The sequence below is a fragment of the Danio rerio genome, chromosome 7 (genome assembly GCF_052040795.2).
Source record: "Danio rerio strain M-AB ecotype USA chromosome 7, GRCz13ab, whole genome shotgun sequence".
NCBI lineage: Eukaryota > Metazoa > Chordata > Actinopteri > Cypriniformes > Danionidae > Danio > Danio rerio.
Window position 1 is genome coordinate 52,446,836 of NC_141027.1, and position 13,026 is coordinate 52,459,861.

The following is a 13,026-nucleotide window of genomic DNA, read 5'->3' on the forward strand; positions in this document are numbered from 1 at the left end:
CAACGTCTGATAGATGTCATAGTGGTAACGTCCACAGAATGTCTTGGTGTAACATGATTAGACATTGATAGTTGGTTGATTTTAGGTTAAAAATTGGACATTGACGTTTGCCTGACGTTGGGTTATGATGTCAACCCGATTTTCATTTCCAAACAAAATCAAATGTCCCCACGACGTTGGGATACAACCTCAATATGACGTCATGTTGACGTCCTGTACCTGCAGGCAAACTACAGACTTTTGTAAATGGTTTTCTAAACGTGATATCTGCAGGGACCAACAAGCCCAAGACGCAAAATAAAAAACAGAAACAGATTGTGCAGCTCCATTTTAACAGTAAAAGCTTTCTACATATCAAGATCAAGACTAAACACATCTGTCTGGCATATCTTCTATTGGAATGGTTTTGTAGCACATTAAATGTTTCGATCAGATGAGGTAAACCACTTCAATCTATTTGTTCCTATTTTTCAGCCATGGCAACTCTTAAGTGATCATTTCAACCAGATTTTATTGGCATGTGTATAAAATATTCATTCATTCATTCATTTTCCTTTGGCTTAGTCTCTATTTCAGAGGTCGCCACAGCGGAATGAACCGCCAACTATTCCAGCATATGTTTAATGCAGTGGAAACCTTTCCAGACTACCGGAAAGCACATATACAAACTCATTCACACACGAACGCACACACAGACGCACACACACACGCACGCACACACACACACACACACACACACACACACACACACACACACACACACAAGCACACACACACTCATACACACACTCATACACTATGCCCAATTTTGCTTATTCAATTCATCTATAGCGGATGTCTTTTGACTGTGGGGGAAATCGAACATGCAAACTCCACACAGAAATGCCTACTGATCCAGCAGGGACTCGAACCAATGACCCTCTTGCTGTGAAAAAACAATGCTAACCACTGAGTCACCGTGGCACCTGCATAAAATATACATAAGCTTAATTTTAGTGGATGAGATATGCTAAACTTCTGCCAATTAGTTCAGCAATATTTATTTATCCGCTTAGTAGAGATAATGAAAATTAGCTGCTTTTGAAATCACAAATCACAATTTTGCATATATTTTGGCTCATATTTTTTACCGTTTTCTCTTTTTGTCAAAAACAATAATGACATTTTAGCTGCTTTGCCATTAATTATCTTGTGTACTGATTGATCACGTACAGCTAATTTTGTTTTTGTTTTTCTCAAAGAACAATTTAACTTTGGTTCAAACTGTAAAATTCAATTAAATCTAAATCAGAAATATTTGTTGTGGTCAAGAAGAAAATATACATTCACACAAAGTAACAATACTGTTAAATAAAGACACACTAAACATATTTTCTAACTTTAGTGCTTATTTTTTAACCTTAGATCAAAATATGATCTTGCTTTGGACCAACCCAAAAATCACTGTAATTTTTACAGCTAAATTTATAAACGGTCCTCAAATTACAGTTTTAACTTGGTTTAAAAATAAAAAAATGTATTTTAATATTAATAAAAATATTTATTCTGCACAAGGAAAAATAGACTATGAATTAATTTAAAAATATTACTTTGGTTTGGCCTAAAATAAAAATCCAAGTAAAGTTGTTTTTTAGTTTAAACGTTAAACTGTATTTATCATCTATAAAAATGAATATAATGTTAATGATATTGCAAGTTATTTTATTTTCAGTAAACTACATGAAAACTGCTGGTGTAAGGTAAAAAAATATTCAACATATTCTGAAAATGTACCCTTATACATATTTCTGGAGAGCAACAAATATGTCCCAGAAGCTACGTTTTTTGCAGTTTTTGTTTTCGCGAATTCACCAGAATCCGCTCTGTACACTTTTTGAGAACTCAACTTACTCTGCCACTCGCGCCTGCTGTTCTCGCGTAAATCAACCAGAGGTCGCTTTCAACTGACTGACTGACCAATTGACCGATCTTCCCACCCTCCTCCTACCACAAACCTAACCAATAGTGTTTTTAAATGCACCGACCCGCCCAGCCACTTCCCTAAACCAAGCGACAGTTTTTAAAAGCAATCCAGAAAAAGAAAAGCCCTCGTCTGATTTTTTTCAGATTTTACCACATTGTCACCCTGCTATTTACTTGTTAATTTTTATTTTTTGGCTTCTGTTTTTGTCTTTCCCACTTTCTGGAACCAATCTATGCCAGTCTCGAACCCATTATTATTTTCAACTCTGCTCTGCATCTCAAGTCTGCTGACGTACATGGTGAGCTAACTGGACAAACTGCGGGAAAACCGTCCATACAGAAGTAAGCTGTAAGCTGGTAAGCGCTAAAAGGAATTGTGTCATACTGCACTGAAGCGTTCATTTTAAAGACAAAATGCAGCCATATGTACTTCTGGCTACATAATTTGTGATCTCCTGAAATGTATATAGGGCTACATTTTCAGAAGTTTATCTAGGGGGCTTGCTTTTTTTGCATTATGGCAAATTGAATAATATGAATTATAATCAGAAACCACAATATTTCACTTTACCCAATATAAAAATCTACTTTAAATGAAAGAAAGTAGTTTCACTTTTTCGGTGCACTAAGGTCCACTCTATTTTACCCTATTTCACTGGTGCAAACATGTTAATAAAATTACAGTGTAGTCCACATCAAGACAGAAATGAAATAAACAAGAGCTAATAAAAATTATCTGACCATACACCCTCCCCACTTATTACACAGCAGCTCCTTACTAAACAAACAAATGAATAAATGGAACGAAATATTACTTTGTATTTAAAATAATTGAATTATGCAAAAACAAAAAGAGCCCCCAGAGTTACAGGAGAGATGTGAAACTAGCACCGCTGTGTAGGAAACCGGTTGCCTGGGACAACAGTTAATTAACGGTCAGTTTATCAGTTATTATACAGAAGTCTTCAACCTCAGAATGCCACAACTGACCAATTAAAGTAAAGCATTCCAGCGAGCTGCATAATAATCCCTGCAAATGCTTAGACACACAGTTTATGCACACACGCAATAAAGAAGCACAGTGACTAATGACCTTTAAATAACTTCCAGGCTCTATTGTCCCAGCAACAGTCCTGACAGGAAGCCGCACTTCATCCACTTCCTGTCTCAGCACACACAGACTCTGTGATGAAAAGAGATCTTTGAAGGTGTTGATGAATGGAGTAACGGGAGAAGTGGAGGGAATGAGCTGTCGGCTCGTTCCTCAAGGGAAGACAGACTCGCATGGGCAAAACACAGAGGTCAAAGCGGGACAGAGTCTGGAGGACGCGGCTCTAATGCGCTGACTTCAGGACTTCTGCATCTAAAGTTTATCTGACACAAAGCGGGCAAGTTCTGGCCTTACACTAAACTACTGTGGAGTAAATGAATGAACTCTCACTAAAGGGCAAAGAAAGCAGGGACTCCTTCCTGCTCAGGAAGGAACACGTACGGGTGGATTATGTGGATCTGACCTGCTTTGGAGATACTCAGATGTGGAGAAAGCTTGTGCTGTTTGTTAAATGTTGTGGTTGTACTAGGGGTTTTCTATGATAATAATGCGCCATGCAGATTATTCATAACATTTTATCATTATACATTGCTGTTTGTTTTAACTCACACTGATGAATAATTAATTCATAAATAAGAATAGCTCTTACTTTGCATCTTCCTGTGCGTAGCCTCATATGCTAACAAATGTAGTTATACTGTCTTTGTTGCTCAGCAGTGCATATGTTTCAGTTATGTTTCTCTATGTTAGTTTGTTTCATTCTACTGTCTGTATATTTAAACATGTAACATAATAAACTAACTTAACAAAATAACTTTGCCTGCCTTAAGGCGTTGAGATTCTTTCTTTTATCAATGATGATGGCAACTTTAATGGAGTCAGATTAATTACAATGATTCAGATAAATAATTCATTTAAACATGCCATCCTTCAATTGTGTTCTGTTTTCGATTTTTGGTTCAGAATCGCAGTATAAGCTTCAAGCCTACAGTTTGGTTATTAATAAATAAATAAATAATAAAGGTTAATGATAAAGACACAGTTTGGACAAAGATGACATTCAGCTCACACATTGAATGAATACATATATGTTCAGCAGGTTTGCATTCGAACTGGAACAGTCTGTGAGGTTTAATGAGTGTGTGTGTGTGTGTGTGTGTGTGTGTGTGTGTGTGTGTGTGTGTGTGTGTGTGTGTGTGTGTGTGTGTGTGTGTGTGTGTGTGTGTGTGTGTGTGTGTGAGTGAGAGTGTATGTACATGTGTACTGGTTTTGGTTGTTTACAAGGAAACAAATTAGTATAATGACATTGGTATAACCTACTGTGGCTAAAGAAAGTGGTTTATGAAGACATGTCATGTGTAATCATAATTCAAAATGTTTAAGAAATACTTCACATTTATTTTGACATTCAAAATGTGCCAAAGGTTTCCTATTATTTCTCTATCTATTTCAACCTTTAGCCCTGCCAGTAATCTGGAGATTGTAAACAAAGGCGAACACAGCAGCACGGATATACAGTAGGCGATGTGTCTGAATGGTAACGAACTCAACTGATAAAATACAAAGTCTGCCATTCTCCAAATCTTGTACAGCTCTCGCAACAAAAATTGCCCTTCATAAACAGCTAAATAATGCATGCCGTGCACGGATGCGGTCTCACAGCTTGGCAGGTCTGTCTTCGAAAAGCATGTGCTGTATGATAAAAAAAGCATGAATGATTACGAAACAGGCTCTTCTCATAGGATAAAAAAAACTCAGCTATGAATAATAATGAGAAACCAGATTCGTGCTACATCACTGATTTTGATCCAGCCCCAAAAATTATTCAAAACCTGGAACATGAAAATAGCCGCTCAAAATTATCCAGTTTTCTTCACACTTAAAGGTGACAGGTGCTAACGCTGTCTTAATTGATGCTCAACACTCACAAATCTGTTGAAATCTCAAAAAGGTTGTCTTGAACCTTTAAATCACACTATTATTTTGGATATGCAGGTATTATTTCTAAATGTGATCACTCTGACGTCCTTCATCTCCTCTGGCTTCTAGAACAACATATAGGTTAAAGATAGAGAGAAGGTGCAATGAGACACAGATGTGTTGTCTGCACAGAAGTGTAAGACAAGGTATGTGCAAAGAAGCAGTGTGAAAAGTCACAAATAAAAAAGAAGATTGTGTTTGTGTGAAAAGTAAGTATGTAGAGAGAGAGAGTTTGTGCTTGTGGGCAGCTGGCTTTTGCTGTAACTTATCTGTCAGTGGCAGAATCAATAGATGACTGATAAAGACAGAGGTTTGGCAGAAGTCTCAAAAACCCATGTGTGAACACACACATACACACACACACATATAGAGAGAGACAGTGGTTTAACCCTCGCTGCAGTCTCAGGCATTTAGACCGTCAGCCAGGCTGTAAGGCCGCCTGGACTCAAAGGCTTCATTTAGAAACTCGTTTGCATAAAAATTCTATGAGGCTTAATTTTCTCTCCCATTTATTTTACATGCATAATCAGCCAGTGAGCTCTGGAAGCCTACCGTATGAGTGTGTGTGTGTGTGTGTTATGTGTGAGCTGGTCATAAAATACATATATGTTCAGAAGGTTTGCATTCAAACTGGAACAGTCTGTGAGGTTTAATGTGTGTGTGTGTGTGTGTGTGTGCTTGTTTATGCACATGTGTACTGGTTTTGGTTGTTTACGAGGACACAAATCAGTATAATGACATTGGTATAACCTGCAGTGGGCAAAGAAAGTGGTTTATGAGGACATGTCATGTGTAATCATAATTCAAACTGTTTAAGAAATACTTCACAGGGTCTTTTGACATTCAAGACTTGCCACAGGTTTCCTGTGAGAGATGGGTTTAGGGGAAGGGGTAGGGTAAAGTGATTTAATGCATGTTTTTAACAGTATAATATGTATATTTTGCCAACAAAGAGTCCTCATAAACCACAAAAATGTGTGTGTGCGTGTGTAAATTACAATAAATGTGTCATTGTTATTCCATATTTGTGGTACTAAGCTGGAATTCAGTGCTGAAATATGAACCCAAGCGAGAGTGAAAACGGCAAATGGGCAGCTTGTCTTGAGCTTCAGCATGTTTTATGTGTGTGTGAGACTGTTATGAGTTTCTGTGACCCAGGATCACTTTCACAGAGGTGTGTTATGATTCCATGACCAAGCTAAACACACACTGCTTGCTGCACACACACACATACAATAGCACACAAAGCCCTGCAGCACTTAATACATTATATACCATTAACCTACTCAACCAAAACATATTGCGAAGTCATCAGCAGTGCACACTAACAGCATACATCTCCTTATTAAATATGACAGAATACAACCTTTACAACACAAGCGCTGACAGCGTAAGCTCACAAATCCCGCTTCAGGAGAGAAGATGATCTCCCATCTCAAAGAAAGCCTCTGACAGACGTCCTCCTGCATTACTGTCTGACCTCAGTGTCGCTCTACACAGCGTCTGTATACTTCCAGCAGTCACGGCGGGTCTCTGAGTTTTTAATATTTAAGAAATTACCCTATTAAGCAGTCAGTCATTGCTCTACGCTGAACACACAGAACAAAAATAGTATCCCCTACCTGTTTTTCCTCTCAAAACATCTAGCCTCTCCATAATAACATCCATAGATGGAAGGAGAGTTAGAGAAGGAATTGTCTCAAACCACACAGATCTCTAGTTACCAAAATGTGAGGTGGGAGTGAGAAACTGTGCAACAGAGCGAAGGAAGGAGAGAGAGAGAGAGACAGAGAAAGAGAGAGAGAGACAGAGAAAGAGAGAGAGAGAGAGAGAGAGAGAGAGAGGGAAGCAGGATACATGAGCACTCAGTGTTTTTAGGTTGTCCCCCTCCCCAGGCTATTGTCAACACGGTGCTGCTTTTTCCTTCCCATGTCCACAAGTACCTTCCTGTCCGGCTGAAGGTGACAGCCAAATAACCAATGAGATGTCTGGAAACACTCGCTGGCACTCACAGCAGCCATAAAGCCCAAGTCCAACAGGAGACAAGCGATCTGAACATTAACTAAGCATTCAAGCGAAACCTACCAGGGTGCAAAATTAACACTCAGCAAGCGATAGGAGTAAACATTACGTATGGATTGTAACAAAGAAATATAACATTTATTCTTTATTGTAATAAAGAAATATAACATGTCTCATAATATACATAACAAATAGTACATCTGCTGTGGCATGGCTATCTTCTTAAGTGTAACCAACATCTTAATCACTTGAAAAAGTGCTTCTTTTTCAAACAAATATGGGTAACACTTTATTTTGATGGTCCATTTGAGTATTAGTAGACTGTCTGCTTAATATCTATTGATATTGCTCCTTAAACAGACATTTTAACTGACTATAGGAAACTTTGCAAGTACATGTCAACTGACACTAACCCTATAACCCTAACCCCAACCTAACAGTGTACTTATAATCTAATGAGATTTAGTTGGCATGTAACTTAAATTCAACAAACGGACCATCAAAATAAAGTGTGACCTAAATAAGATGTCAGTTACACTTCACTAAAACTGAAACCTTTATAACCATGACATGATGTCATGAATATGAATATGAGATTTTATCCATGCTTATGGCAACTACCATTAAGTGTCATTCGCTCAATTATTTAATTTTGAATGCAAAGGTGACTTTGTTTGAGATGTCTTTGTTATGCAAACAAGGCTCATTCTGAAAACATACCTCTATATACATTTCAGGAAATCGCCAAATATGGCCCAAGGTTTTTTTTGTTTTGTTTTGTTTTTTTTTGTAGTTTTTGTTTTCACAAAATCACCAGAGGCCACTGTGTACGCCTTTTCACATCTCAAAACTCTCTCACGAGTGCCGTTCTTAATTGCTCGTCTCACGTAAATCCACCAGAGTCTGCTCTTGACTGACTGAGCGATCAACAGTCAAACCCGCCTCCTTCCCTAAACCCAACCAATAGTGTTTTCAAATGCATGATAAACCCGCCCACCCGCTTCCCTAAACCCAACTGACAGTTTTAAAAAGCAATCCAGAAAAAGAAAAGCCCTTGTCTGATTTTTACCACGTTTTCAGATTTTTACCACATTCTCACCTTGTTATTTACTTGTTTATTTTATTTTTTGGCTTCTGTTTTTGTCTTACCCACTTTCTGGAACTGTTCTTCTCTAGACTCGAACCCTGCCATTGTGGTCAACTCCACTCTGTTTCTCAAGACCGCTGACGTAAATGGTAAGCTACTGGGCAAACTGGTAACAGCGGGAAAATCGTCCATAAGAAGGTAAGCAGTCAGTTGGTAAGCACAAAAAGAAACGGTGTCATACTGCCCCATAGTGTTCATTTTAAAGACAAAATGCAGCCATAAGGAGCTCTGGCTACACAAATCGCAATCTCCAGAAATGTACCTGTATATTGGGCAACGTTTTCAGAATCAGCCAATGTTGTTATGATGACAGCTCAACAAAAACAAACACAGGGTGGGCCATTTATATGGATACACCTTAATAAACCTATTGGGAATTTCACAACAAAAACAATGTTGTGCTTGGTTTTAAACAACTTTATTCTTTCATCAGTTATTTACAAGCTCCCTCACAAATACTAATGTGCCACAAACAGGACGTTAATATCATCAACCATTCCCATTTTATTAAGGTGCATCCATATAAATGGCCCACTCTATACATCATAACCTGTCTTTGTATTTGTCCTGACAACTTGACATTATCAAGATAACATAACTTGTCATAAACATGATTGCCATGAGGTCATTCTAACCGGTTATGAATTTCAATCATAATTTTTTTCCTCAGTGGAGGTTACAGATATGAATGTATTGGGAGCAGGGGAAGGGTCAGCAAAGGACCTCGAGCCGGGAATCAAACTTGGGTTGCTGTGAGCACCATGGTGCTATGTGTCGGCACACTTAACCACTAGGATATTATGACTTTTATAACAGCATCAAAAATATGTTTCCTGACCTCAACATTTGTGGTACAAATTCTATATTTACAAATTATGAATTTGTTATTACATTAAATGAAATTACATTAAATGCCATTAAATATTATTATTGCTGTTAAAAATCAGAGTATTGTAGTTTTACTGGAAAATATTAATGACAAATTCATTTTGGTCCACATGATCAGAAAAACTCTTCATGAAACAATAATAATGGCCTCAAGACAATCATGTTTATGACAAGTTATGTTGGTATATCTTGATAAAGCCAAGACAAAGACATCTCGGACATTGCCATTTAAAAAGAGCTACCTGAGTGAATGACACTTAATACCATTTGTCATGAGCACGCATGAAATTTCATTTATAACAATAATGTGTCATATCATCAACCCAGACTCATTCTGATTGCGTACTCCTACTGTGTATATATATATATATATATATATATATATATATATATATATATATATATATATATATATATATATATATATATATATATATATTTCTGGAGAGAACAAAATACATCCCAGGAGCTATGTTATTAGCAGTTTTAGTTTTTTTGCAGTCAGCTGGTAAGCGAGAAAAGGAACGGCATCATACTGCCCCCCCATAGCGTTCGTTTCAAAGACATAATGCACCCACTCATACTTTAGGCGACATATTTTGCGATCTCAAGAATTATATATAGGGCTACATTTTCAGAATGAGCCTATGTTACATATCATGATTCTAAATGAGATTTTAACTTTAATGAGCATGCCTTGTCATTGCTGCCCATTATGCTTGGGTCTTAACTATCAAAAACCCCTATTGTTGACCACATTGTCACCATTAGATGAGAATTTAAACTGAAGTAAGCTGTAGGATGAACTGAGCTGAATGGCAAGTTCTTCAAAGTTGTCCTAAGATAAGAACATTCAATACACATTAAGGACAATACTGATTAACGAGTTTGATCCACTTCAAATGTTGACAACTGTAGCCTTTTGTAGAGCTGCCTATAGCTGAATTGCAATTTCAAACAGACTTCCCATTTTCTACATTAACATGCAACCAAATAATCTATTAGTAAATGGAGGGACTGCTCAAACAGACAATAAAGCCTTGTACATTTTTAAAGAATGAAAATAATGAGGAGGGCTGGTTAGTATGAACTTAACATTCATGCAATGTCAGAAACCACTGTTATTAAATTGAAATGATCCCACAATGAATTTCTATTTGAGTTAAATAATGACTATAGAGAATCAGAACTGCCTCTATAGCTGCATTTCCATTAAAGTGACTTGACAATTTATTATGTATTAAAGGAGTTGTATGTGAGTTTCTTCTTCTAAAGCATAAAATACTATATTATGTTTGCAGATATTTAAGAAACATGCCAAGTGAACATCCTTGTTTATCTGAAAAACAATAATGAAGTCAAATATTCTGCTATTAAGAATATTACCTTACGTGCCAGAAAATCTGTCTTTGTTTTGGTCTTTTAACCAGCCCAATGCCATTTTAACCAATACTTCAGCACCCTGGGCTGCCTTGGTGGAAAACCACGTATTTCATACATTCATTCAGAAAGGCGCTGAAAGCATGCGTCTAAAGGCAAAATGCAACCTCCGGTGGACAACAGACTCTGAAATGAGACGCAGATTCAGAGTTCCACATGAGTTGGTTGTTATTCATTCATTAATTTTCTTGTCGGCTTAGTCCCTTTATTAATCCGGGGTCGCCACAGCGGAATGAAGCGCCAACTTATCCAGCAAGTTTTTACGCAGCGGATGACCCTCCAGCTGCAACCCATCTCTGGGAAACACACACACATTCAAACACACATTCACACACACACTCATACTCTATGGACAATTTAGCCTACCCAATTCACCTGTACAGCATGTCTTTGGACTGCTGTATGAATCATTCAGAAGCACAGAATAGTGCACTTACTGCACTCTAGCAAAATGGAAAGGTTTATAATTGAATTAATACATATTAAACCTCTTTAACATTATTAAATGTAATTGCTGAATCACTGATATGTGTTGGCTTGCACTGAGTCACAGCTCTAAAGTTTAATTTCAAGCAGTTTATTTTATTTTTAAGATCTGAGGTGAACTATCTGCTGCTGCTTTCAGTACAAAAACTCAAAATGGAAAATATTCACTCTATCGGGTGCTGTGGCTTTAATTTAGACACTGTTTTAATCAGCCTTTAGTCTCGATAGTCAGGCTCGCTCCTGTTGGTCGTCAATTTGGCAACCTGCGCTTGTGATCCAGGAATGTAATATCTAGTTTAACCACTGGGTGTTAAACTTACATACTGCGCCTTTAAAATTATCAAAGTGAAAGTAACGACAGTAAAGGAATAATATTTAATATGATAAAGTGAATTAGAGGGTGATATATGTTGCACCTAGTTCCAGTCATCACATGAACACAACTGCATAAACAACACAAGTGCACATAAGAAACTACACACTAAACACTGAAAGATCCTTTATACAGTATGTCTGCTGTTTGGCCAACAGCTGTGTTTATGTGTCCAAGCTGCTCATGGCATGCAAGGTCACACTGGATCTCACACAAAACCAAAAACACACATTTTCACAGCAGATTTATCTCTGTTTCCATGCAAAACCTTCACAACCGATAAACCAGAGACAAACTAAAGCTTGTGGAAGTACAAAACTGACAAGCATTTTCACACACTTCTGTGAAGAACGCCAGGCGTGTTGTTCTGATCGTCAGCTCGTGTGAGGGGTATTTTTTTTCACACACAAGTAGAAGATCATTTGATATGCAATTCAATAGGGTATAGTGAACTCAGACGTTCTGAGGTTGACACAGGGACACTGACGCAGAGTGAGAACACACGCAATTACAGGCGGCATCGAACAGGCTCTCAATTGACTGGCAATACCACCTGTCCGTTGCCATGACAACAACTGCCCAGTTTCACACAGCACACACATCTCTCTCTCTCTCTCTCTCTCTCTCTCTCTCTCTCTTTCTCTGTGTTCAGTCAGGGTACGGCCCTTCGCTAAGAGCATGACGTCAGAGTGGCTGAGAAAAGTATGAATGAAAACAATGTGTGTATAGAAAGCAATGTGTGTACACAGCACTGTGCACTTCATGCATTACACAAACCAACACATACATCATCTATTGTTTGCGTTGAAATTTTTGAGAGCTAGATCTGCCATCGAAAACACCATCTAGGATAGATGACTGTGAATTCAGAGCTAGTGGCTATGTTTTAGAAAAAGAAACCAGAATTCATTTATTTATTTTCCTTCAGCTTAGTCCCTTTCTTCATCAGGAGTCGCCACAGCAGAATGAACCACCAACTTATTCAGCATATGTTTTACACGCGGATGCCCTTCCATCTCCATCCCAGTATTGGGAAAATAAACAGCATTATAACAGAAAATGAGGATAGCTTTATTGTACAGATTCTGAACTGTACTGATTGTGCACTCTCAGAAGTAATTGGGGCAGTACCTTTCATTGGGGTGGTACCTTTTCAAAATTTATATTTTTGTTCTTAAAAGATCCTTAAATGTACATATTAATATCTAAAAAGTACAAATGTGTATCTCAGAGTTCCTTAAAGGTACACAACTGAATCTTAAAATTACAAAAGTGTACCCTAAAGGTACTAATACCCACCTGTGTGGTACAAAAGTGTAACCTAAAGGTAGTAATATCCACCTATATGGTACAAAAGTGTACCCTAAAGGTAACAATACCCACCTGTATGGTACAAAAGTGTACCCCAAAGGTACTAATATCCACTTATATGGTACAAAGTGTACCCTAAAAGTACTAATATCCACCTGTATGATACAAAAGTGAAACTTAAAGGCACTAATATGCACCTCTATGGTACAAAAGTGTAATTTTTCATATCTTTAACATTTAATATGTGATTTTGCACCTTATTTCTAAGAGTGTAATTAGAATTCTCTGGTATGCTAAACAATATGCTTTGTAGCAATTCAGACTCAGAAATATGCTTAGGAATTAAAAAAGGATCAAAATATAGGT

General features: G+C 37.5%; 1 protein-coding gene across 9 annotated transcripts in view; it reads right to left on the minus strand.

The window, feature by feature from the left end:
- nhsl2 (NHS-like 2) overlaps positions 1-13,026 on the minus strand; it is a 145,409-nt gene that overhangs the window by 44,943 nt on the left and 87,440 nt on the right. For 2 of the 9 annotated variants that reach the window (XM_087261760.1, XM_087261758.1), the window contains exon 1: positions 6,616-6,725. The exons of the other annotated variants lie outside the window; for them this stretch is intronic. In XM_087261760.1, coding sequence (XP_087117886.1) covers positions 6,616-6,661 — 46 coding nt within the window. In that variant the 5' untranslated portion in view covers positions 6,662-6,725. Of the gene's footprint in view, positions 1-6,615; positions 6,726-13,026 lie in introns of those variants that run through there. 9 annotated transcript variants of the gene reach the window in all.